The sequence below is a fragment of the Epinephelus lanceolatus genome, chromosome 13 (assembly GCF_041903045.1).
Source record: "Epinephelus lanceolatus isolate andai-2023 chromosome 13, ASM4190304v1, whole genome shotgun sequence".
Lineage (NCBI taxonomy): Eukaryota > Metazoa > Chordata > Actinopteri > Perciformes > Serranidae > Epinephelus > Epinephelus lanceolatus.
In genome coordinates this window covers 16,782,243-16,810,207 of record NC_135746.1, presented here as the reverse complement: position 1 = coordinate 16,810,207, position 27,965 = coordinate 16,782,243, and the positions used below count along the sequence as shown (strand labels likewise).

The window sequence follows — 27,965 nt, the reverse complement described above, 5'->3', positions numbered from 1 at the left end:
TATTTGTCTCCCCCAGTGTTTAAACAAACCCTACACCCTTCAGTGTTTTTCACAAGTGTCTGACCAGACACTGGTGATAAAAATAAACTTGGGAAGAATGTTTCTGTTTTGACCACAGTATCATTGGAAACCATCTGGGTGGTGAAAGCAAAGCCCAGTAAATTAAGGCGTAGATTTACTCCAGACTGCAATGTGTTGAATAAACGTAGAGCCAGACAGTCAGACTAGATCTTTATTCCACTTAAGAAAATGTGACCCAGGCGTTCAGTGAATAAATACAGGATACAGGCATTCCTGAAAGTGGACCTGTGTCTGTGTACACTTCTGGCTGCAATGAAGCAGACTGCAGTATCAAACAAATTCAGTAAACAGATTAAAACAGAAGATAAGAGCGAAGCAAAAACAGATAGTGTGAAAAGAAAAATCATTAACAAACAGCATTAAAGAACTGAGCAGGTTTTTATAATGTAGCACAAACACTTCTGCTGTACCTGCTGGTGAAGTTAATGGCATCCAGGGATTATAACTGGAAACCAGTAAGTGTTTCAATGGCTGATGCTGGGCTGACCCACATGCTCCTGCATAGATCATAATGAGCTCAGCAGGTTTGTGCTCAGAGGATGGTGTCTTTCAAACTTATGGCAAACACATGATGTCACTCTATAGATACAAGGCACTTCACAGGTGCAGGGAGTCGCTGCTTTTTTGTCACAAGTAAACACAGTCATCATTACAAATTTTATTAACTTCATTCAGCATCAGATTTAAACATGTATCAATCTATGATACTGTGGGGGCTGCTTAGATTCATTAGATTTAGTTTTAGCACAACAGATATTCAAGTCTCCGTAACGATGCCGACTGTGATTCACCACAAAAAATTGTGCATGCATGTCCATCCACAAACTCACACACACAGATATTCCAGATCCAAAGTGTTTCATAAGCTGTTTCATGATTGCACAAATTTTGTAAGGAGTACTTCACGCCCCAAACAGTTATTTGTATATCAGTTGCTGGACCCTTGTTATGCTGAATTCATGAAGAAAACTAATTCAGTCACGTTTTAAATGTTTATTTCAACAGCAGAGCATAGAGTTTGGCGTCTAGACTCCGGCCTCATCACTCCCCGCAGATATGTTTATCTGTGATATTGGGGAGTGATGATTAAATATGCCCCCCTAGCTGGAGACTGCAAGTGGATGCTGTGTTGGAGGTGGGGCTGAAAGGGCAAGAAGCAGCACTGATGAGGCAAAGGGAGAGCTGGGAAGATTTTGCAGCTTAAATAGACCGCCAAATTGGGAGGGTGTGTGTTTGTAGATGTCATATGTAGAGTGACATATGACGTGTGTGTATGAATCAGTGCAGCTTGAGTTGACTCGCAGGTGTCACTCCATGAATCCAAAAATGGAGAAAATATATGCTCTCTCCAAACCAGACTCCACTGACAAAAACAGTCATTTTACTTCGCTATACACAGGAGCTGCTGGTCGACCGCTGCCTTGTTTAGTCAGTTTGATGGTGTCATTGTGTGACTTTGGTATTTAAGAGCATTAGTTTGCAGTCAAAAAAGTAACGCAATTACACATCAAACTAACTGATCGAGGCAGCACTAGACCAGCAGCTCCCGTGTTCAGCGAGATAAAATAACTGTTTTTGTCAATGGAGTCTGGCTTTGAGGAGAGTATAGGTAAGTTTCACTTTTAGTTCAGTTCCCTATCAGAAAGGGCTGCCTGTTTGGGAAGTGTTGAGAATATGACTAGATAAATGAGACTTGGATTATACTGCACGAGTTGTGTGAAAGTTTGTCGGTTTTTTGATATAGTTTTGCTGTTGTGAGACGCGGACCCCCGTGACTTCAATTCATTAAGAACATTCTCTGCTTTTGGATTCTTTGTTCACTAAGGCATGCAAGAGTTTCCTTCAAGAATTCAACACAACTTGGGGTGAGTAATTGATACACAAATGGTCATTTTGGGGGTGAAGTATTCCTTTAAGCCCAATTTTGATGTATAAGTTATGGCTCCAGACTCAGATGCTGCATAGACAGAAAGGAAGTGAAAGCTAACAAGTCTTCAGTAGCAGATTTGCATATTCTTCATTGATTCTCTACCACTGACAGCGACAATAATTACATAAAAAAAATCACTCCTCTTATTTCTTGACAATATAAAATGTCTAAATGCCAGGCCAGTGGATCACAGTTAAAATGGTACAGTAGTTTAAGGCTTTTATTTGTTGTAATTTACAGTTTACGTCAGTGATTCAAAAGTGGCAAAAAGAGCCCAGTGATAAAACTGACTGATACTGTCTTTAAGGACTTTCAAAGCTAAAACAATAAGGACAAACTTCATGTGTTATGGTCAGGGCTTTATAACGGCATCTCAAAACCAGTTAACACCGGTGTCGTCCAGAACTAGACTACAGAGACAAGCAGATATTTGGTTCAGGTCTTCATCCTCTTTATCGATGGTACACAAGTGAGGAGGGAGGGGTATCCAAGGTAACAATGGCTCCTATTTAAACCCCTCCCAAGCGCTCTCTGACACAATCCCTCTGCTCATCCTGCTGATGCCGGCCAGCTTGACTTTGGCGCGGGCTGTCCACCTGTCGGCAGCTGTTGAATCCTTGGAGTCCGAGAGATTAGCATAGCGGGAGGAGTCCTCCTCAAAACCACGGCCCGCCCAGGAGGCCAGCTCCAACGGGAGGCCGAAAGTGTTGGGGAGGGACACTGGCGAGTCCCCTTTCTGGCTCTTGTCCTCTGGGGCTCCGTCAGTCACAGTCTCAGGTAAGTTCTCCAGGTGAGGCGGCTCCCAGCCCTCCATCTTCTCCAGTTTTTTGGTGGGGGAGATCTGCCTCATCGTCATGGTGACGCTATCCCAGAAACAGTGGCCCTTCTCTGGCTTGTCCTTCTTTTCCTTCTCCTTCTCATCGTCCTTGATTTTCTTGTGAGACCTTGAGAGAAAGAAACAGGAAGCACTGTAGGTAAGTGTAAGTGTGTTTTGGATTTTGAGGTGCACTGTCCCTTTAAAAAGCAGCTGTTGGACAAGGCTTTAGCACATAAAATAACCAGCTGACCACTCACATCTTAACTATAAATAGGACTGACTCGATAAGGTATGAGATAAATTTACAATGGAGACTTTAACCTTCCCCCATACAGCAAACCATTATATAGGAATTCCCGGTTGTTTGTCCCAGAGGGGTGATTAACTCAGGTTTTCCTCTTCATACATGTTCCACTTCCTCAAAGGGTCTGAATGTTAAAAAATGCTGGCAAACGAAGCTCTGAATTACGTATAAACAAATACAAGTGCTTGGACCTGACTCCATTATTTCTAATCAAGTTTCTAAATACTTTTGCGACACACACTTGACCAGTAATGACCACTGTGTATATCCCATTTACACTGATGTGAACCAGGAACAATCTGGGTCTGACATACATTTAACATGCCCGAGTGACACCAGTGTTTTTAGCACAAAGTTACAAAACATATAGCTGGTATTGTTGAGGAGTAATTACCTAAACAATGCAATCTAACACAACAGCCCTACCACAGGTGCTTCCTTCTCACAGGACCCATCGATGGAATTTTGCAATTCTAAAAGCATTGTACTCTTTTACAATGAGGGTTTGACTGACACCTTACCCCCCTTCGTTTGTGGGTTTGACCTAGCTCTGTAAAATCTGACAAGTTGAAATCGTGTATTTGAATATTTACTAGTGCAGTGCTGGAAAGGTTACTTTTATGTAACAGGTTACAAATTACAAGTTACCCTGTTAAAAATGTAGCAAGTAATGCAACATTTTGATTACTTTTCTATTACTTTTCTTTTCTGTTATAAACGAGATGCAAAGCAACAGAATGAATGTTCAGTCAGAATCACTTCAGTCAAAGAAAACTTAATGTCCATTTGCAGTATTATATTTGGTGATATGGCTCTGTTCTGGGGCCTCTCTGCCTTTCCTCAGGCCTACGCAGAAAGCCTAAGGTGGAGAGAGCACACCTCTCTGCCCTTCCACGTGCATATGAGAGAGAGCAAACCTCCCTGCCCTTCTATGTGCCTACATGGAAAGCCTAAAGGGCCGTCCACACCAAGAACTATAACTATAAATATAACTATAAATATACAGTTTTAAAAATCGTTCTAAACTCAAGTGGAAGGCAGCGTCCACACTACAACTATAACGACAACGATAGCGGTGGACGATATCGTTCGGATCACTTTCAGAGCGATTTGATGAACGATAGAAACACTGACAGCCAATCAAAATCCATCCGAAATGACAGGTCGAGACGTTCATCACGTCACTACGTCACTCACAGACTCATTCAACATGGCGGACGACGTAGGAGAGAGGCTAATCACCAAGGTACAAAAAATCCACCCCTCTATGATAAGAGTGAGTGACTTTATAAAGATGCGACCAAGAAGAGGGACATCTGGGACGCAATCGGGTGCACCATTGGCATAAGTGGTGAGTGTTTTTGTTCACGGAGATAAGACGTTTTTGAATAGCCAACGTTAGCTGTTATGCTAACTAGCATTACCTCATGTAGCTTAACATGAATGACAACAACTGTCTCGCCTCCTTATGATTATTATCACCACCGTTCACGGACCAAAATTAGCACCATTAAACGTTACCAGCTGAATGCTGGTGAAATATGCAAGTGGCTGGTAGATTTGCTGCACTCATCCCTCCCCTGCCGACCACACTGAGCAGTGTGTGTTTGGTGTAACCTAGCAACACAACGATATCGTTCATTGGTGTGGATGCTGCCATTGTTATCGTTATAGTTAATGTTACAGTTATCTTTCTTGGTGTGGACGGCCCTTAAGGCAGGGTGAGCAAACCTCTCTGCCCTTCCACGTGCAAATGAGGAAAGCCGCAGGCAGAGAGAGCACACCTCCCTGCCCTTCCATGTGCCTACATGGAAAGCCTAAGGCAGGGACAGCAGCAGCAAAGTCCCCCCCGGGAACAGAACAGAGCAGCATCGATGACAAACAGAAATGACACTGATAAGTCAACATGAAAAGGAGGAGCTGGGATGGAGGCAGGTTGCAGAGGAAGCAGCAACAGTAGGCAGGCCAGAGCAGTTTAAATAGAGTGTCCTGAATGAGATTCACCAATTGGTTACATAGAAAGGAATCATGTGATCTATCAGCTGACTCCCTTCCATCAATCAGCTGCTCCATCAGTTGACTGGGCTGTTTGAGATCAGCTGATGTAGCTGGGATGTGAGCTGAGCTTGACATTGAGTCCTGCCTGAACACTATGCTTAATTCATATTCTACAAATAAACTTTTTTATGAAAGTCATATAGTCGAATGAAACCCCTTTGTAATCACCAACATCTCGATTAGGAACTGTAATTTAATTACTCTAACTAGTTACATGTTAGACCCCAACATTGTACTGGGGTCCCTAAACAGTCTTGGAATTGCACAAAGTAACACATCATAAACACTGGATTTGGAAATGGTGATAGATAAAGATTCAATTTTTTGTTCATTCATGATTTGATGTTGTGATTTAATGCCTTGCAGTTATTTCTTCAATCAATGTTTGATTTGACTTTCCTCTCTTTGTTTTCTTTTCAGGTTAACTGAGGAATATATCTGTCCCACTTTTATATGCGAGAAAATCTTGTCTGTGTTTTGAAATGACTGACTGTTGTGTTGTGTAATCATGTTGAGTATATGTATGCAAAACAAAGCCTGGTTGGGTCTATGACACTGGATTTGGAAATGGCTGTCAACACTCCATCTCTGTCACTACAAGGGCAATAAGAGCTTATTTGAAACTGCCTGCGTTGGCATTAGAGCAAAGGGTGGATGGTGGATTGTAATGCTGGCAATGCAGTGGGTGTAGATGAGGGTTCCTATTTGGATAATTTCATCCCCACTGTCCATACTTCCCAATGGCTGACATGGTGTAACCATATCTAAAAGGCTATCTAAATGTCAGTGTGAAGGGTGTGACACTTTATACTTAAAGTAAGTTCGAAGACATACATTCTGATGGAAATGTGATGTTCGCACAGAGACACATGTACTGATAAAGGTCATATTGTGTTTGTAACCTCACCCTCTGCGGTCAGCCAGCTTGACTCCGGTCAGCAAGAAGTGCTCGTCATCTTTAGAGGAGAACATCTTCTTCTCCCTCCTCTCTTTCTTCGACATGATCTTCTTCACCTTGGGCTCCTGACAGAAAACAGCAGACAAGGGAGCATTTGATTCTTGAACTGCAGAGGCTGGAATGATTATCCCCATCTGTTGCACGTTAGCTTCTTATCTCTGATGCCTTTTTGTGAGTGATTTATTCTCTACGAAAAGAGTTCGATTTCATAAAGTCAACAGGAATTCAGAAAAGCAGCCTCATGCTCAGATTGATGGATGCGCATTTTTTGAAATTTTGTTTTGGGCTTCATTGGCTCTGAACTGATGAAATGTGCTCTTCATCAAACCTAAACTCATACACATCCATCATCCAAGTTTAGGCCCATCTTTTTAAGTTAATGTAATCACACAGGTAGATAGAAAAAGTATTCTGCAGCATCAATCATCCTCAGAGGAACAGCTGGGCATTTTGGGACATGTTTGCAGAAAGTTGGATGATAAAATCGACACCACTCTTAGGTTGGTAAACATAAAGTCACTACCAGGAGCTGATCATCTTAGCTCAATATAAAATCTGCCAATCAGCACCTTACACTCATTAATCAACACGCTCTTCTCTTGCTTGTATAATTAGCAGAAAAAACAAAGTGTAAAAACATCATGTAATAGTTCAACACTGTGTTATGTGTTGGACTATTTCTTGTCCAGAAGTTACCCCACTAATAGGCAGATTCTGTTACCTGTGGATAGAGCTAAGCTAGCGGTTCCCCCCATTTCCAGTCTTTGTGCTAAGCTAAGATAACCAGCTGTAGCTTTTAATCTACTGTATAGACATAAAAGCGGTATTGATCTTTCCATCTAATTCTCAGGAAGAAAGTGAATAAGTTTATTCGCCAATATGTTGAACAAGTCCTTTAAGGTAAACTTCAACCCAGTCATCAGAATAAATATTGGCATTGTACTTTTCTGCAAACCACAGTTTAGTTACATTTGTATTTTCATATCTAGCGGATATGCTAAAACTTCATATTTTTTTATATTTCAGTTTTTAGTTTTATTTTGTGACAACACTATTGTTAACGTGTGGTTTGTTTTATGCACAAAAAACCCGTAGGTAAAGGTTATGAGGACATGTTTTTGCTTAAAAGACCTGGTTTGGTCGCTACTAACACAGCTGGACATGTCCCGAACTCTCATTGGAAAACACCTGCTTTTGTTTTGGTTGTCTGTAATCACATGTAATGTACACATGTAATCTGAATCATACGTCATATCCCAGCCTATCCCAGCTGACTTTTGGCGAGAGGTGGGGTACACCCTGGACAGGTCACCAGACTATCACAGGGCTGACACACAAAGACGGACCCCTATTCACGCTCAAATTCACACCTACGGGCAATTTAGAGTCCGAAGTTAACCTAACCTGCATGTCTTTGGACTGTGGGAGGAAGAAAAACTGGAATTACTGATAACTATAATTAGATTAAATATATTTGTAACATCTTAAATTAACATTTTAACTTGTCAAAATGACATTTAGACATGTTGAAATATCATTTCCATTACTGAAAACTAAATAGGTTCTTGGCAGTCCTACTGTTGATGTTAAAAACACTTATACCATACATTTTATATATATGACAAATGTAACACATCTGTGGTTTGCAGAAACATATGTCAACATTTTATTCTGGCGACTGGGCTGTAAACTTACTACCAACTTTACTAGACACCTTTATTTATTGCTGTTAGACAGGAACCTTACAACTACAGGTTCAGTGTCACTGATAGATAAATACGGAGAGAGGGAGCCTGTGTGGCATCGACTTGGCATTCACGCAAGGCACATTCCAGTGGAAGACCCTCCACTCCCTCTGAAACTCCCCTGGTCTCCCCCCGTCACATCAGAATCCTTCCCTGCCCTCGCTGCTTTCCACCCAGCGCAGATACCGCCCTCCTCAGCGATCATGGAACAAACTTTTGGCTCCGTTTCTCTCCATGCCTGGGAAGAATTCCCAATGTCAACTGTCAAGGCCATAACGTTCACTCCTACTCACATCCGTGCCTGCCCTCACTCTACCAGTGTTAAAACATTCTCAGAGCTCACAACACTATTTGATGAATGCACCTGACCTTGGCGACCCCTCGACTGCTTCTTTTGTTCTGTGTTTTACCTATCCAGGAGGTCCTCATTTCAAAGTGCTGCATGCATACAGAACACAAACACACGCTACACATCTCTCCTGTGTCTCTCCTGGAGGATGTGGCAGCAGCTACAACAAGCAAACAACTAGCTGGATATGAAAGCTCTCAAACTAAACAGGAACATGTACAATAAGATCTGTCACCAAGTCTGAGATCAAGCATCACAATGTCACAGTTTAGATAACATAAACTAAATGAGAACGGTTTGTCCTACAGGCTACACAAGCTCTACTTCTCATGTAACACACACACAGGAGAACACTCACGATCCCACTCTTCTCACTTTTAAAGCTATGTGATGGATTTGTAAACACTTTGCTCACTGTGTTATCTCATAAGGAGGCCGGCACTGCTGCTGATAAATGAAAAACCAAATCCTCTTGTCTCACCTCTCACCATCACGAACGTGCCTGGAGGCAAGAACGCTGCCAGTTTCTTGGCGTTTATTATCATCAAGAAATATTTACAAAAATGTTATCTCAGCTATTTCAACACCCCGTCTCTACTTTCTCTGTCTCCCTCCTCGCTCTGCTTCTTGTTTCCTGTGTGCCATCAAGTGTAAACCGTGGGTCAGATTTGCTGTAGTTCGAGCTTTGCAGATACAGAAACCAGAGATGCCAAAACAGATTGAGTGTATCGCTGTGTATATATGTGTGTGTGTGTGCAATGCATGAGCTGTAGCTGAATTCCAGCAGTGTATGTGTGCACATACAGAGGCCTGCCTATTCGCCATTCTCTTCAGCATTAACCTCCAGGGCCTCTGGACCCAAAGCAGCTCAGCGCCCGGTAATCTCTCCGGCCAAAAACGTAGGTGAACCAAGCGGCTCACTGAGGCTCGCTGTGTGGGGGAGCTTTACCTACAGCTCCACGCCTGGCAGAACAATAGAGCTCTTATTGGACCGAATTCCTCCATCCATACCCCAGAGATGGAAGCTGGGAGATTAAAGTGGAATTTAGGAATATTGCTAATTGTGGTTATCAAACACAACGCAGCTTTTTGATATTGCTTTTAGAGGTTAAAGGGAAAGCTCAAACATATTTTCCCACTTGCCTGTAGAGCTATTTTTTTGGTGTGAGCTGCCAAGTGTTGGAGTTATCAGCCGTAGAGATGTCTGCCTTCTCTCAAATATAATGAAACTTCATGGCGCTTGGCTCGTGGTGCTCAAAGCGCCAGTTATATGAGAATTGGTCAGAGGTGCATAAAGCCGAATAAGCTTGATTTGCGTTGTATGAAATCACCTGGATATTCCACATTATACAGCCCATAGAGCAAGTGCACTAGACTTATGGCGAGACATGGCAGGCAAAAACATTTTTCATGCAGTGGTCAATTTTGAGATTTCTTTCAAACTGCTATAAAGAAAACATTCAAATTATATATTTAGACGTTTATTTTATTACATTTTGTCTACTTGCGGCAGTAAGTTTCTCCCGAATTTACCAAAAAGTTAGCAAATGTGCAGTGTAGGCCAATATGTTCATTAGCTGGGTTACTACAGTTGTAGGCCTTATATGCCTGTCATGTTATTAAACCATCAGTTTTCATGAGCTTGAAATATCTTACTATATAATGACGAAAACTGTCTGTCTGTGTGTCTGTTCCACGTTTTTCTCCTCACTGACTTGGTCAATCCATGTGAAATTTGGCACAGTGGTAGAGGGTCATGGGAGGATGCGAATGAAGCAATATTACATCAATTGGCCAAAGGGGGCGCTATAGCAACCGACTGAAATGGCAAACTTTGAATGGGCATATCTCATGCCCCGTATGTCGTAGAGACATGAAACTTTGCACAGAGATGCCTCTCCTCATGAGGAACAAATTTGCTTCAAGAACCCATAACTTCCGGTTATATGAATTTTCCGCCATTTTGAATTTGTTGAAAAACACTTCAAATCGATTTCTTCCTAGGAAGTTTGACTGATGTGCATGAAACTGGGTGAACATAATCTAGGGACCAATATCTAAAGTTCCCTCTTGGCAAAGTTGGAAAACTTACTAAAACTGAGCTTCTATAAGGCAATGAATATTGCGGAGGGCGTGGCTCATCACATAAAGGTGTATAACATCTTAAGGGTTTCACCGATCACCACGCAACTTTGTAGGCATATGACCACACATAATCATTATTGACCCCATCAAACAAAATGGGGGCGCTTGAGAGCTAATTTCTTATCTAGGCCTAACCACCATATCAATTTTTACTAAACATGGTAGATATGTAGAACAGGAAGCCTCAAGGTGACTTGAGAATTTTAACTCTAATTGGCAACTGGGTGGCGCTATAACAACAGAAAAATGCTTAAAAATGGCTAAAATGTGACCGATCGCTGTGGCTCCCCCTGTGGCCGAATGTTCTAATTTTTGGTATGACTAAGTAATGGTATGGTATGCTGTACATAATCACGGAAACTGTCAGTCAGTCATTCTACCAGTGCGCCCCACTTTTAAGTCAAAACAACATATGAACACTTTAACTATCTGCCTTTCAACGTGCTACCTCAACTACTAATGTACAGTTTTAGTCCACTAACTATCCCACTATTGGCAATGGTACTACTGTACTTTCAATAAAGCAATCGTACTATCAAATTCACAAAAACTGTCTGAATACATTGCTCTTTTTAACGGGTTCAGTTGACTATTTAATCTGCAATTTCCTATGACCTGTATCCCAAACACACACCATGTTAAACTGTGTGTGGGCAATTGTGCACTCAATGGGTATGGACTAGTACTATATCATTATTACCTTGCCTGAACATTTATTCTGTTTGTGAGCAATTGTTTCCAATAGAAATGTATTAAATTCCCCTATGTAAATCTTTGAATGCCATTTTCTCAAAATGAGTTTTTTGTCATACTCCAAGTCGAACATCTCAGCTTCTGTACAACCTATGTACACCAAATTTTCCAGTTATACACCTAGCTATATTCTGAAGATATCTAAAGAGGGATTTGTTAATAAATCATACCTAGTCTGAATTATGTGACATTTTATTCCAAAAATATGGCAAAAAAAAAAGATTTTTTTAAGGCTATGGACAGTATATTTTGATTTTCTAGGTAAATAAAGCAGATATCCTTAAATCCATCTTATATGTAAACAAAATGAAAAAAGAATTTTGCACCTGGCTTCATCAGATGTTCAGATTTATCTTTATCTTATTTATAAATAAGTGCAAATTAGCACATATGTAATGAGATAATGCATAATTTGCGTAATTAAAAATGTTTAAAACTTGTAATACATTTTTTTTTCATACTATTGTAAGTAATCAGCTGAGGAAGTTTCATGATGATATCTATTATTCTAAAATTTTACCCTGTTCCCCTGTAATGTCTCGAGCATGGGCTTCTCGCCTTTTGAAATGTTATCAGACAGAATGGATCAAATCCCGATAGAGAAGGGAGTCATTTCGCCAGGGTTGTGACGCTAAAAATGAAACTGTCAGACGTCTCTTTGTGTCTGTCATGTGATGGGGACCAAAAAGACTTTTTTCCCATAGACTTTGCCATGTAAGTCTATGGGAAAAAGTCTTTTTGGTCCCCATCACATGACAGACAGACTGTAACAACTGGTGAACCAGGTGAGAGTGGACTCGAACAGAGATTTCCTCTGCTCATATGAAGCTATAAAAATCCAGAAAAGGACACAGGGAAACAAAAGGCTGCAACACTAGACACACAAGGAGCTAAGACGAAGTGGCACTGAGAGAAAACAAGACACACACACTAAATACTCTGGTGAGGGGAAGGATAACGAGACACAGGTGAGGCTAATCAGGGCGGGACAGACAATCAGACACAGGTGAAGTCATCAACAGAGAGGGAAAACACACAGGGACAGGAAGTGAAGTGATCTGAAACCAGAGATGTGAGTTTTAAAGTAAATCAGGAAACAACATGAATGAATGAAATTGAAAACATAACCTAAGACACTTGAGCTGTGACACGGATGTTGCTGATCTGCTTTCATGTTGGACAATGGTTATACAACACTGTAGAATGAAAATGAACTACAGTGGACCTCCACTTCCAGGCCTCCATGCCTACTTTGCGTGTCCTAATATGAGCATAAAACAGTGGACGGTGGAGGAATTGTAGCCTTCCACGGTGTCAGAGCAGTCTGTGGCTATTTTCAGCCTTGTTTTTCTTCCACAGCGATTGTTCCCGTCCAAAAGGCCCAGCTCCTCGAAAGAATGCTGCGTTTCCTTCCCTTCTCAAGCCCAGCTAGCCCTATCCTCACAAACAGGACAGGTCGTGAAATATGTCCTGTGAACTAAGTCATCTACAGTCGCTATACATACAGCAGGAAGGCAGGCAGAGTTCAGAGACAATACAGTGTGAGTGTTTGAGATTTTACACGGTCAGTGGAGTTCAGACACGACCACACCTTCGAGTAAAGACTTGTTGTCAGTACAGATCAGGAGATGTGACATATCTCTCATGAACAAAGACATGGCACATAATCTCGCTCACACACACACACGCACACACACACACAGTGTTTGGAGTGGGCACAGCTGCAGATAAAGTTTCCTGCACACAAACAGGCCACTTGACAAACCCACATCATAAAACCAGTATTTACAAATTCTTACACAAAGACATTTTCTCCTTAAACTCACTTTGACCTTAAGTCTAATTCATAATGTTATAACTGTTCACCTAAAATTTTACCTAACCTAAAAGATGTACTCCTTAGCTATTAAAACCTATACCTCCATCAAATCGAGAGCAACCGACTATGTAAAGTGAAAGTCACTGCAGCATCATACAACATAAATGCCAAGGTGAGCAGGTTGGGAGCCAAATTACATATTAAACTAAAAGACTATGTTTGGTATTTTTCAACTTGGGCCCTATTTCCCCATGTTTTTATGTTTAAGTGACAATTTTTACCAAACTTTTGATAGGTTCAGTATTGAGCTAAAGGGCTGTAACCAGCTGCCACAAAACAGGCTGCACTGTAAATATTCGAGGCATATGCACCCACACTGTAGCCTACATCTCTGAAAGTGTTTGTTTTTGCCACTGACAGGCTCAGATTATCGCTCCAAGTGTCTGACATCATTATGTAAAGGACCCTACAGAGATAGACCTTTTTAGAGAGTAAGATCCTTTGTGTTTAACCTGAAACAGCCCCGAAATCATTGCTTTCACATCTAACTGGGTGAACTAAGGGTTTATTACTTGTAACAGTGGAAACACAAACCAAGATGTTTTATTTTGTTTCTCGCGACTTGAGATGAAGTGTGTTTTACGATTTAAATATCTGATTATGTTAAGCTAACCACAGAGGCAGGGGCGTAAATATAGACAGTGCAGGCAGTGCAGTTTTACTGGGGCCTGTGAGGTGGGGGGCCCAAAGAGAAAGTGCCACCTTGGAAATATGCCTGTGTTCAACTCTCAGTGCCATTTGCTATATTTGCTATATATGCCCTTGAAAAGGCAAACTCATTTCCCTCATGTTATTTTTTCTTTTTTTTTGTAAAACAGTCGGTGGAATCGATAACAAATTTATATGCTTATTCCAAATTAACTATAATAAACTATTAAAATTGTTAAACTGAACTAATAATTTCTCATTTTCTTTAGTAGTATTTTTTGTGATATACAGACATGCATTGATGATTGCTGGCTAATATGTATGTTAATGTTATCCAATGTCAAGTCATGGATCATGTGACAAGACGATATGTGCACGATAACATACACTATTGGGCCAGTCATAACTACTTTACGCCACGGCACGGAGGTGAATGGTGGTCATAACCAGAGGTAGAATGTACAGTACATTTACCCAAGTACTGTACTTACAAATTTGAGATACTTGTAATTAGGGCTGCAGCTCCTCCCATGATCCTAATTTTCATTGTCGACTAATCTGTCGATTATTTCTTCAATTAGTCGACTAATCATTTTATCGAAAAATGTGTTAAAATGTTTAAAAATGTCAGTCTGTCTCTCATAAAACCCCAAATTATGTCATCTCATGTCTTGTTTCATACTCAAGCTAAAGGGTTTTATTTCACCGTCATGGGAGAGTGTGTAAAGCTGCCAATATCTGCAATAAGAGTATTTTGGGGCACGTTTATAGTACTTTTCTATGAAAAATGACTCAAACCGACTAGTCGACTACTAAAATAGTCATCGATTATTTTAATAGTCGATTAGTCATCGATTAGTCGACTAATCGATGCAGCCCTACTTGTAATTGAGAATTTTTTTCAGGCCACTTTATACCTCTACTTCATTACATTTCATAAGGATATATTATACTTTTTACTTCACTGCATGTATCAGAAAGACAGCATGAAGGTTTTTAAAATATGATGTCTGTTATAAATTAAACTACCTGACAGTTTATGTAAGTACACATGAAACAATAAGTCTACTGACATAAAAAATTAATTGGCAACTATTTTAATAATCGTTCATGTAAAAACAGCTTCACAAATGTGATGATTTGCTGCTTTTCCTTCAAAATCTTTAATGGTTTTGATTTATTTGTTTTGTTGGTTGGACAAAGCAAACGTTGTTAAATTATCCCCCTCGGCTCTCATTCTGACTATTTTTACTATTTTTCCCAAACCAAACAATCAATAAAATAATGAAAACAATCTTCAGTTTATAGCTCAAACCTAGCTTCCCCTCAAGCAACAACAGTTAAATCCTACTTTTGCGTCAATGCATGAGTCAGTGGCATACGGTAGTTATGACGGGCCCTAGTGCACGCTTTCATGCAAATAACAACTCTCTCCACGGGCCCCCCACCTCACGGGCCCCAGTGCAACCACACTGCCTGCACTGTCTATAGTTACGCCCCTGGCATGAGTAATAAAACTGTAATGATACAATATATAAAAGTATAACAGTCACAGGGAACCTTTTTCTACACAAAGTACTTATACTTTTAATATTTTGAGTACATTTTACTGATTATACCTTCATACTTTTACTTATATAACATTTTAATGCAAGACTTTTACTTGTAACAGAGTAATTTCACAGTGTAGTATCAGTGGTTTTGTTTAAATAAAGGATCTGAACACTTCCTCCACCTCTGGTCAAAACAAATAAAGCCCCAAGCTGTAAAAACCTTTACCCTAAACTGCAGTGCCTCACTCCACAGTTCCAGACAGTGTGTTTTAGGATAAGGATAACTGTACAAGTATACACACACACACACACACACACACACACACACACAATAACAACAAACAAGACAGTTTTCTAGTGATAAGGCTGAGGATAAAGCATGGGATGACAGCTGTTTACAGATAAACACAGCAGTCCTCTGACCCTGTTGCTTCACCTCAGCTGCACCATGAAACACTTTGTGGTCATCTGACAAACACAAACTGTCTGTGCATGTGAGGGCGTTGAGGGCATTGAGTTTTTGGTGACATAAGATTCTTTTAGGGTTACACAAGTGTGATGTCAGAATGTGCAATATTGTGTGCTGGTGCCCGTGTGATAAGAGATAAGAGCGTGTCGAATGAGTACATATCTTTAGGGGGTGTCACTGTGTAAACTGAGTTTAAGTTAAGAAGCAAACTGTGTGTTTGTGTCTGTGTTACATCCAAATAGCTGTGAAGTTGCACTGTTTACCTTGGACACTGCAGTGACAGCTTCCTCCTCCTCTTCCTCTCCTTCTATGTCTTTGTCCTGCAACACACACACATACACAAGCGGTGAGTTAACACAAATAGCAACCCCCAAAACACAAACACACACACACACCAGTGCTCCACACTTTGCAGCAGGGATGTGTGTGTGCAGAGTGTGTGCAGGCTCTTCCTGTAAAATCGAGGGCAACCTTTTTCAGAGGTATAACATAAACAGGCAAGATGGAGGGATGGGTGGATGGAGGACTGGAGAGGATGAGGGGAAGCCACCGAGTTCAGAGGGCAGATTAAAACAAAAGGGAGAGAAAATAAATTCATGACCTGTTGACTCGACAGTACATGACTCTATTCGAGTGTTTAAGTGGAGCTATTTTGGCTCCATTGTGCATCAGTCTTCCATTTTCATATATCCTTTGTATAATAGTTGTGTCAAGTTTCATAGTTTAATTGTTTTATGTGAAACACTTTGTGACTTCGTTTTAAGTGCTATAATCTAATAAAATAGTGATAATAACTAATGAATACAGACCTGTAGACATGTGAGCAGGACTTGCAGTTAGGTCACAAAAATTGGGCTTTGGCTTAACTGCTGTGAGACTTAACTCATACAGGAAGTTTACAGTGCAAACAACAGTTGTAATTATCCTGCCTTTTAAATGAGCTTTCACTGTCATTTGTATACTTGTTACAACCACCTTCTTTTTTTCTTTAGTTTTGCACCAGCATATTTTATGTTGTACACAAGTATGATGACAATAAAGTTGTACCTAATTGAATTATGGTGTCTTGACTCGCTCTCAAGACTTCACACTTGAGAGCAAAAGAATCAACTCCCATATTTAGCCCTTATAAAATCCCTGAACAAAGAGAAAGTAAATATAACTTCAGTAGGCCTGTCATAGCCCAAACAGGAAGTGAACAGTCTTGGCGCATAGTCACGTAAATATCAAAAACAAAATTAAAATAAAAACAAATCAGTATTGAACAATCTGTTAATTTTTTTACAGATTATTTTTGGGGTATTTGTGGGGTTTTTTGTTTGTTTGTTTTTTTGATAAGGGGAGGACAGAAAAGGAAAGGCACGGGAGAGAGAGGGGGCCGGGGCCGGACTCCAGCCATCGACACTGTGGTAATCAGTGGCCTTAATGATACACGCTCTATTTGGTTATTAGCCGGGACGCTGCAGTCTTAAACAATTTATAACACTGAAAGTTATGACAACCCTAAGCATGCCACTCCTGAAGATCCAGCAGATCCTTGAGTATTAAAATAAAAAAAGATTTAAAATATCAATAATAATAATAATAATAATGAATACAGTGAAAAAGGACTAAATGGAAGAGTAAAAGCTTAAATAATACAAGCTTAAATACCCAGTTTCATTGTAATAGGAGCAACTTCATCAGTAACACTGAAATAATGCCATTGGAGTTTAGATTATAAATAAAGAGAGAAAGATGAAGAAAACAAATACTGGTAAAATAAAATAAAATACAATAAAACAAAATAAAAAAAAAAAAAAAAAATAGAAAACAGATTAAATTAAATTTAGGAGAGACTATCCTTATTCTCAGAGTCTATCAGAGCAGGATATCTAACCAATACCTTTATCCTACTCATATTCACACTAAAGGCCCAGACACATCAAACAAACATCAAAGAACTGATAGCGATGAAGGCTGACTGCTTTGTTGCCTCACTTCACCTGCGTCACCTGTTGCACTTAAACACACCACACAGCCAACAAGCATGTATGTTCTGCACCTGCTTGAGAGGGAACAGCTCTTCATACCAGCAGGTGGTGGTACTTTACTTACTTCATACAACAAGTTTGTTTTGATCTCACATCCTGTTGACTTTAGCAGTTTGTTTTCCTCCCTTCCGGTTCTCTTCTCATGCACTCAGCTTAAGTGCCAGCCTGTTGGTGATTTCATTACACCGCCATCTCCAACACTGATTAAACATGCTGAGTTGGCTGAAAAAGAGCTGACAAAGACCCACAAGGGCCGCCATGGCCTGATGAGGGCCACCAGTGCAAGACTAGGGCAACGGACGCTAACCAACAGCCCAGCATTGACCAACAGCCAACCATGGGGTCTGTCAAGGCCTTAAGGGAAGCTCCTCTTCTGTGTCAGAAAGGGTCACCGAATCTCACCTAATATAATATAACATGTCCCTGATCCATTGCACATGAGATCGAGGAATTGCGTCCTCACGTTTCAGTAGGATTAGAAAACGAGCAAGCAGAGTACAGAACGCCAAGAAGTCACATTGGAACTGGAGCTGAAAGATAGACATCAGAGGGTACTTGAAAAAGTGCTATAATAGGGCAGGGGTCTGTCGTCTTTTCAAGGGCCTCTTAAACACAGACATCCTTTTAAGAATGTTAACCTTAGAAATCCATTTTGTCAGATATTTAACATTGTCATTGACATGTGTTTTGCCTGTTAAGACTTTGGACCTGACTTGGCCTGACTCCAAATGCATTAAAAACATTAAATCATGAGAAGAGGGCAGCAGCAAGAAGTCATCAGACACGCAGCTGAGCCTGAGATTAAGGAAGTGGAGCCAGAATTCCTGTAAAATGATCAAAGCTGTAAGAACTTCTAACATCTAACAACTCCACCAGAGAGAAAGAGAGAGAGGAGGAGAAACGGCGGTTGGACATGTCTGAGCAAAGTCTGCTGGGTCTCCGCCACCTGAGCCGATCAAAGACACACACTCACACACACACACACACACACACACACACTCACACATACTGATTGCTGACTACCGTTAGAGCGTAAAAGCATTAACAACTTGGAACAGAGGGAGAGAGTGAGGGGAGGGAAGAGAGAGTGGTGTTACGGGGGGAAAGAAACACTCCTAACAACAGAAAGCAAGAGCTCTGCCTCTGCACCTCAGGGGGCCATTTTTTCTCTGTTTGCCACTCTCCCCTCTCTGACTGAGTCTGTGTGCAAGTGTGTAAATTTTACCACAGTGTTGTCTCTAAAAAAGCCAGATTACTAGGCAATAAAGACGCACAGTGAATTTTAATACCAAAGTACAAACAGAAGTGCCCAACAGCCATTGCACACCAACAATACTCCACATTCTCCAAGCTCAGGGACTCAAAACATGCTTTTTTCCCTGTAGCACTTGTATGTTTCACCAAACATTAGACCAAATATATTGAAAGGAACTGTACAGCATTTTGACAAATATGCTTTTTCACTTTCTTGTCAAGAGTTAGGGCCTTTTCATAGTCGACGCAAAGGCACGCAGACGTGAACGTATTGGGACGCATCGAGACGCATTGGCCACCATGATGCGTGCTTGCGTCTCAAAATGTGTTGTCCATTTTTTTCATATGCGATGCAGCGAAGCGTGTAATACCATGCATTGCCAGCAGGGGTGATAATGCAAGCGACGTACTTGAAATTAACCATTTTTTTGTTATTCATAGAAGAAGCAGGTATGAAATATGGCAGGCGAGGAGGAAAAACTTTGCGAACTCGTAGTTCTCGACAGTTCTAGTGCCCTGCACTCTAATAAAATACTAGCTAGCTACAGCAGTATTAGCTAGTCGTAATGTACCGATAACTATTGCGTGAGCGATGTACTGCATTTCAACCGCGCCCGCGTCGCTTGCGTTCAGTGTGTTGACTATGAAAGAAAGTGTGTTTGCTCGCGTTGCGTACGTCAACTATGACACGGCCCTTAGACATAAAGATTGACACCACTCTCATATCTGTACTTAATATGAAGCTACGCAGCCATGAGGTGGTTAGCTCAGCTTAGCAAAAACACTGGAACTCAGGAAACAGCTAGCCTGCAGCATTCATGGCTGGGGGTCAGAGATAGAGCAGGTCATCCATCGATCGGAAGATTGGCGGATCAATCCCCAGCTCCTCCAGTCTGCACGTCTAAGTATCCATGGGCAAGATGCTGAACCCCAAACCGGCTGTTCCATCGGTGTGAGAGACTGTGTGAATAGATACTGAGTAGCAAGTGGCACCATGTATGGTAGCCTTGGCCACCAGTGTGTGAATGTGTGTGTGTGAATGAGACATGTAGCATAAAAGCACTTTGAGTGGTCAGAGGACTAAACTATGCAAGTAAAGACATTTACCATTTTGACATTTTTATTATTCCAGGATGTTAGCCTCACACATAATTTATGTAGTCTTTTTTTAACTTGTATTTACTGTATTTTTGGAGTTCTTACAAGTGAAACCAGATATTAAAATCTGTGTCAATATCGACCCTTTACAGGCAGCGTCATCAAAAATATGCACACGCGTGTTGGCAACAGAAATTGCATCTTGCCTCAGCCATCTAGATAAGTTAGCAAACTAACATTGAGATTAAACTGTTGCCTGTATCAAAATGGCTGTTGCTTATTCAGCTGTCAGAATTGATATTGCAACAGCCCACTCAAGTTCTACCGAATTCCATAACAATCACAACCAATTCCCAGGAACAGGTGTTTCTGTTTAACATGTTTCACTTAAGCATCTGTGGCTGCAAGCTATCAAAAGTGTTGACTACCACTGGACTGTGGACTTGATCAAAAATTCTCATGCTACAGTGAAACAGAAGTAGAATTTATGTTTGCATAACGACTACAGCCCATCATCGAGCTCTGGGCTCACTAGCAAGTCGACGACACACCCTGACTGTTAGGATGTAGGTTTCTGGTTTGAGAATTATGACCAAACCCTCATACATAGTGGTCTTGTGTCCTTGTCCTTGGCTTGGGAGGATTCATTATTACAAGACACAAAACTCTGAATCTATGTCGTGATATCTGACGTTCTCTACATGACCATAGATAACTTAGTTGTAACTTGTATGCTTAAAATTTCTCGCTGTTGTACATGCTAACATTAGGTTTCTCCACCAAACACATGTATATATCAGGCCACTGAATATCAGGCCACATGCTAAAGTCTTCTACACACTCACTGACTGCACACAGGTGTATGTCAGTCATCATTTGTCGATGTCAGTTTGTTACGGTAGCATTCACGATCTTTGGTGATTGATGCCCTCGTATAGCTTGAAAAGCTATTGCACCCAGCTCTACTTCCGTTGCCAAACTGTGTGCGGACACTTGTGTCTTCTCTAAGGCTCACAAATTAACTGTATTTCATTTATCGCTGTAAGAATTACAAATTGTGCTTTACATGAGGAGTCTCTGGACAGAGCCAGGCTAGCTGTTCATTGTGCAGATATGAGAGTCGTATCAACCATCTGGTCTAACTCATGGTAAGAAAGCAAATAATCATATTTTTGCAGAGGGTTGGACTATTGCTTTAAATCTAAAGATGCTTCAGACGAGCCCTATTTTGGTTTGAACTTGTACAACAAAACTCACAGACGTTTGATATCCATAACTTTTCACCCTAACCCCTTCAACAGATAATCCACCCAGCTTTACCTTTCTTCTCCTCACCACTAATGATTTAGATGTGAGGCCGTCTGAAGATTTTGCTCAGGCCTGATCTGTCCTCTCATGATCCCACTTCACAAAGAGGGCTGGAATTAAAGTGGTGTTATTGAAGTATTCAGGTGTGTTAGCGCTTTAAGCCATAGACAAACAGGCACACGCACTGCCTGCAAGCCCACAGCTGCCTCTTATAGTCTGCTGAACTTCAATAGAGAGTGAGTGGTGAGAAAGCAAGCAACAGCACAGGGCCTGCACTATAGTCACCCTCGAGCACTGTGGAGGGAGAGCAGATATTAATTTCCCCCTTTACAGTCTTTGTCTTTTATTCCTCTGTGTGTTTGTGGATGTATTATCCCTTTGTCTGGCTCTGTCTGCCTGCTGGCCTCTGTCTGTCTGTCTGTCTGTCTGTATAAGTGACGCTACAGTTTCAACTCACTGAACTGGCGCCACATGGAAATCATCTGTTCTGTCATAAAACAAAAATAACAGAGCAAACAAATGCAGAAGAAAGATACCAACTGTATCTTGTTTATTTTGACCAAGTAAGAAAAAACTACTTTGTACAAGAGTCAGACATGTTAATAGACTTGTTTCCATCCCTTTAGGGAGGCCTCTGGACCCTGACTGCTGCTGCTCCACCAGTGAGTCCCAGTATAACCAGCAAATAAGTTGTCCTGAGCACTTTCCAGGTGAGTCAGAGCCACTGAAACCTCTCTGGACAAATAAATGTTACTTAAAAAAGGTAGACCTTGTAGTTTATTTCATTGTCTTGCACCTTAAGTTTGCTCCTTAAGTATGACACTTTAGGCTTGCATGAAATACCTCACCAATAACTGACAGGAAAGATCCTGTTGCATAAAACCGCAGAGCAATCATTAATTGTAAAGGGGCTGGGAGAGTGCAGCTTTGGAAAGTCACAATCATAAACCGACTTCTGGTCAAATTTTAAGTGCAAGATCAGTTACTCATCATTAAGCGTGTCCATCGGGTTCTCCACTCTCCATTTTTCTGATTTATCTCCATAAACTCAACCTTAAGTAATTCCTTAAGTATGACACCAAGATAAGGAGAAAAACTTAAACCCTTAAGTAAACATTTTAAGGAAAGCTTAGGGGAAAGACCTAAGGATGTTTTGTGTCTGACTTTTTTTCAAGGAAACCTTAACTTAGACTTTAAGGAAGATCTTAACTTATGGTGCTTTGTGCAACTGGCCCCAGATGTTACTGTTATTTTAATGATTACATGTATGCACATACATTATGCATTGGTGTCACACTGTTAAGTTGTTTTTGTCTTTCTTACTGTTTTTGCAGTCAACACTTGCTCTATCTTATATTACAGTCACCTGTGAAGCACTCTGAACTGCACTAGCAGCCATGAACATATACAAATAAAGTTTGATTGATTTATTGATGCACTGTTTCTGTGTGACCGGTGGACTTGAGTGTTGTCTGCATTGTGTTGATATGAAGAGGCCCAGATCATGGATATCTTTGGAGGCCATCTCCATTTATTCCTGACGACTGACAGCAAGAGGTACAAACAAAATCCTCCGCCAATTACGACCATATAACTCAAGCCCCTACACAAATGAAGTAACACAGGAATATGTTAACATAATATACAATAAGTTTAGGCTGAAAAATTAACTTAGAAACATGCTTAAAAATGCTAAAGGTGGGAGACGCCCCTTCATAGGTGAACATAGGGGTACAGAAACTGAGACTCAAATACTTAATATTGCATATGTACATTTGACTTTGTTACACGTATTACTGCTGTATAATTGACCGTGTTACGCACATGGTGTATTTCTCAGACAGCCTACCCATGGTGCTCTTGTACTTCCCAGAAGAAGAAAAGAGGCTTCATTTCAGTATTCCATAGATATTATGTCTGAATCTGTCTCAGTTCACACTTAAAAGACCACTTAATGTTATAACTGTAAATACTGGCATGTAAAATCTTAATTTAAAAGTGCCAAAAAAACCTTTTTGACTTAAAGTAATTAAAACAAATAGTTGATTAATTCATTAGTCAGCTGTCAGAAAGTTAATTGGTAACAATTTTAATCACTAAGAGATACTTTCCCAATTTTTAACCAGCTTTGTATCATATCAGTGTGTGCAGTATGTGTAAATGTTACCAGTGCCCAGATCTCCCTGTTCATCTCTCAGCTTATTTCCATTAGCTCTCAGGGCTGCTGCTCAAACTACAGATTGTATTTCTGCATTTGTGTGTGCCTGCCAGCGTGAAAACAAAGAGTATAGGAGAAGATCAAGAGAGGGTCACCCCTCTTTCTCTTAAACTCCGACCAAACTCAGATTATACAGTAAAACTAGGCAGTGCTGATCAAATATAAACCATGAGTCTGTTACTGTAGTGCCTATTTCTTGAGTAAAATGTTTTCAGAAATACATTTTAGTGCACTGTTTAGCTGTAATATGAGAATTTGTGAACAGGAAGTTGGCGCTATACTGTTGCCTGTATTGTAAAAAAGAGAAAAAGCTGAGATCAAACAGTAAACTAAGCAGCACTGATCAGATATGAACTAGAATTCTGCTACTGTATTGCCTGTTCAAATTTTTTCAGGATCATATTTTAGCATACCATTTAACTGTAACTCAAGATCTTTTGTTACCAGACACAGTTACTTTCTGTGTCAAAATGGCCAAGTTCACATTACATCACCCACCAGCAGACATGTTAATTGGTCCGATGCAGTGCAGTGCATTCTTGCAGTTGTAGGTTTTCTACCTCTTGAGAAAAAGTGAATGCCACAGCCCTTTTTCTCTATGTTTCTTTGGTCATGTCGCACCAATTTTAAAATAATTAATATCTTAATTAAGCCTAATTTTATGAAAAGACCATCTTTCAGCAGTGAAATATGTCTTTAAACAAAAATGACGGCGTTCCAGCTTCTCAAATGCTTCCAAGATTGTAAACTGCATATGGTTTTAAAATGTTGGTCAGACAAAGCAAATAATATGAATATGTCAGCTTGCCTTCTGGGATATTTGATTCTGTGCACTATATTCTGACATGTGACAGACTGTGGATTATCAAACAGGCCTACTGGGCCCAAAGGCTGAGGGGGCCCCTAAGCTAGAGCCTCTGCATGAAATGGCTGTTATTAACTTTGCATTTCTTGTTGCACAGTCAAAGAGTTTAGTCATATATTTCAGCAACAGAGCCCCAAAAGAATTATGTTTTCATAAAGTCTGAGGGAATAGCCTGAATTCACTTTAGAGAAGTCATAAGAAAGAAACCAGCATTATACATTTTAAGTGAGTGTTTACCTCCTCAGTTAATCTATAGGACTTTAGAGGGGTTGAGTACACTGTGCGATATGGGCCTTTCAACTATGTGGGGACAAAATACAATAAGCAGGTGCAGATAAGATGCAGGTGAATGCATGTCTGAGTTAATATGCAGTTGAGGTACAGGTAAAACTTAGTATAGCTGCCCATTTGTTACAGATCAAAAGATTAATCGATTAGTCAAGAAAATAATGGGAAAGTACTGAAAATAACTGCTATCGATAACCCTATTTTGAACCTTGTCTTTCCCGTAAAATTCCCTTTTTTGTGACTTTAAGGCTGATTAAACATTTTTCTAATTCAGTCTGACAGTCTGATTATCTTTGATGACTCTGAGGGAGTTTTTTTTAAGACAAATATTAATGCAATGTGATTATGATGCTGAAACACTCCAGTTATCTCTCAGCCTACCAGCTTCCCTCTCACTGTGTGAGGTGGGTCACACAGTGGGTTGAATAAGGGGAAGGAAAAGCCTGCATGTCCAGACTGTGTTATCTTTATCCTCGCTCCATCCTGTATCACTGCTGGGCTGGAGCTGGCTCTTCACTGTGTTGACGACATTTTATGATCCGACCTCTGACCCCTGCATGTACTTAATCGCCATGGCGACTTGAGGAGACCTCCCTGATGACTTTCCCAGGAATTCTGAGGCAAAGTCGCTGCTCTGATCTCAGATCAGCTCTTATCTTCCAAAGTACATGGTGACCACTGGAGACAGAGTCGCAGACTGAAGTCAGAGCAGCTCTTCAGACATAAGGGCCACATACGTTGGTTCCCAGGGTGGAAGTTAAGAGCGGCCAATAAAACCCAGCCAAGGGTCACACATCTCGACATTATCACAACAACAAATGAAAAATGCTGGGAAGTGGTGTTGGCTGATCTTCCCAATTGCCCACTTAATGACACATTTATACATCCAGTGAATGCTGATGGTGAAATCTGACATTCACAAGTTCACAATGTTTTAAAAATAAATTTTAAAAATGATTTTCTTCTTCACGTGTGTTTAAAATGATCCTTTTTTGTTCGACTGCTCTGCATCTCATCTTCTTATATCTTCCTTTGTATTATCATAATTGTTAATGTGTAGTTTAACTAATTCAAGCACTACAACACATGTCCAACTGGTGCATTAGTGTGCCTCTGACAGCTTAAATATTCTCTCAATAAAAGCTCAAGTAGCTACACAGTTTAAAGAACTTTTTATCACGTGTACAGTAAGACAAGTAGATACCACAAACATGACGACAGCACATTATTTTGACTCCATCATGGTGATAATCTTTATGGAGGAAAAACATGGTATGTCTATCAGGAGATTCTGGCATCTTGCTGTATATCAACTAAACCATTCTTACGTCTCCTTTTACTAGAACTTTACGATTAAACTCGAAGTCAGCATCTAACTCGTCCCATATATACTCCACTGGAAAACCTAATTTAAGTTCCACAGGTTGTAAAACACTCATTGGAGAGGATTTCACTGCAAAATGCTGAAGAAATAAACATGTCAGCTTGCCATTTGTTATGAGACAGACTGCTGGATACCTTTAGTCTTTTCTTGTGTGCATGTGTGTCTTATCATCTCCATTGCCCCCCAGCACCTTGACAGAGCCCAGCTGCTTGCAACTGCTGATACAGAGTCTCTTAGACCTCACACAACATAGCTCACCTGAGAAATGCGTGTGTGTAAGTGTGTGTATCAGGGGTGTCTGGACATACCAGTATTGTTTTCTTGTACTACTGACTACTGTCTGTATCTCAAATTGCCCCTTGGGTACATTAAAGTTTTACCTTACATTACCTTATTTTTTAAAGAATAATATAGTGATATCATGTTAGTAATACACATGATAATTGTGTAAATAATCCAACCCCTCTTAAATCATTTTCGTTTTTTTTTTTTGTTCTTATTTTGTCTCCCTTTTCACCGTACTAAACTCATATTTTGAGTGCAATTCATTTCCCCAAAAAAGAGAGAAAATGCACAATAAACAAAGTTAAGGATGAACTTTACTGATAACATTATTATTTTCATATTTTCTTTAATATTGCGATGTTTCTAGCTCAAGCCAAACTGATCTTTATGCTTTATAGGATACAAATAGATTCATATTTGAACACATCTAGGTTCAAGAGTCTTTCTACTTGACTTGAAAGTCTCTATACATACAGATATAACAATGACATTCCTGTTTGTACCAATGTTTATTTATGTTTAGAATTTTTTCTTTCTCCTATGGCATCACAGTTATATTCATTTAATATCCCCACAAAGAGCACAGGGGTCTGGGGAGACAATGAGCTACCTCTTTGACCTCTAAGCATTTTCTGTCACTGTCCTCCTCAGCTGACATGACAGGAGTTTAAGCACTTGTCCTCCTCCTCCTCCTCCTGCTCCACAATCTCACTTTAACAACATGAGGTGTATTTTGGTCACTTTATGGGAAGTTTGACAGCTTCAAATGAAATAAATGTGGTTGAAAACCAGTCACATTATGATCAGTTGTGCTTTTAATGGATTTATTTTTCATTTACTTTATAATAATATGTGTGTTAAACCATTTCCAGCTACACAACTCATTTGAGGTGTTTTAGAAATAAAGCTCTTTAGTGTTCAGCCCTTCAGCCTCATATTGACACTTGTTTCCAAAAACAAATCCTGAAACAAGTGAAACGGTGGGCTGAGCAAGTGGAATAATACATGGAGTTATACATTATCATTTTGCCATCTGTAACCCTGTTGTTTGTGGAGAGAAACTGGGCATAAGTGACTGTCACTGTTTGCGGTGATGTGTTTGAGTTTCCATCGGTCTCTTTACCTTGTAGGAGTGATGATAGTGCCAGGACATGTCGTCTTCCTCTGACGCATAATCCACCAGCACTTTACTCTTGCTTTTTTTGAACATATCTCCACTTGTCGCTGAAACAAGCCGTCTTGCTCGCTGTTTAAACAAAGTTGCCTTCTTTGGCCAAAAACCTAAAGTTCACCCTGAACAGTCTGATCCCGTTTTCTGTGCAGATCGCAGCGACGCACCACCACCCAGCGCGTTCCGCTCTTGAGGTTATTTCTCCAGCAGCAAATCCAGGAGGCTTTCTCTGAAAACAACTTATTCATTCATACAAGTGCCAGGAGCTGCAAGGATCGAGCTGCTTTTTTTATGACGCTCACCATTTCGTAAGAGTTTGGCGTGGGTTTGGTGCGTTTTTACGCAGGCTCGGCCACCTGGACTTCAAAACGT

The 27,965-nt window shown here is 40.4% G+C and overlaps 1 protein-coding gene across 1 annotated transcript; it reads right to left on the bottom strand.

The window, feature by feature from the left end:
* Positions 1–218: 218 nt before the first annotated feature.
* On the bottom strand, positions 219–27,965 carry LOC117270349 (testis development-related protein). The gene is made up of 4 exons (XM_033647886.2): positions 27,546–27,965; positions 15,953–16,009; positions 6,098–6,213; positions 219–2,955 (listed from the first exon to the last, which is right to left on the bottom strand). Exons 1-4 carry the CDS (start codon positions 27,630–27,632, stop codon positions 2,517–2,519), a joined length of 699 nt encoding a protein of 232 aa, XP_033503777.1. The 5' UTR covers positions 27,633–27,965; the 3' UTR covers positions 219–2,516.

Coding starts and splice junctions, on each gene's coding strand:
- LOC117270349 (XM_033647886.2), bottom strand. CDS start 27,632: ATGTTCAAAAAAAGCAAGAGTAAAGTGCTGGTGGATTATGCGTCAGAG. Junction 6,214..15,952: donor CTGTCACTGCAGTGTCCAAG/GTAAACAGTGCA, acceptor GTTTTCTGTCAG/GAGCCCAAGGTGAAGAAGAT. Junction 2,956..6,097: donor AAGCTGGCTGACCGCAGAGG/GTGAGGTTACAA, acceptor CTTTCTCTCAAG/GTCTCACAAGAAAATCAAGG.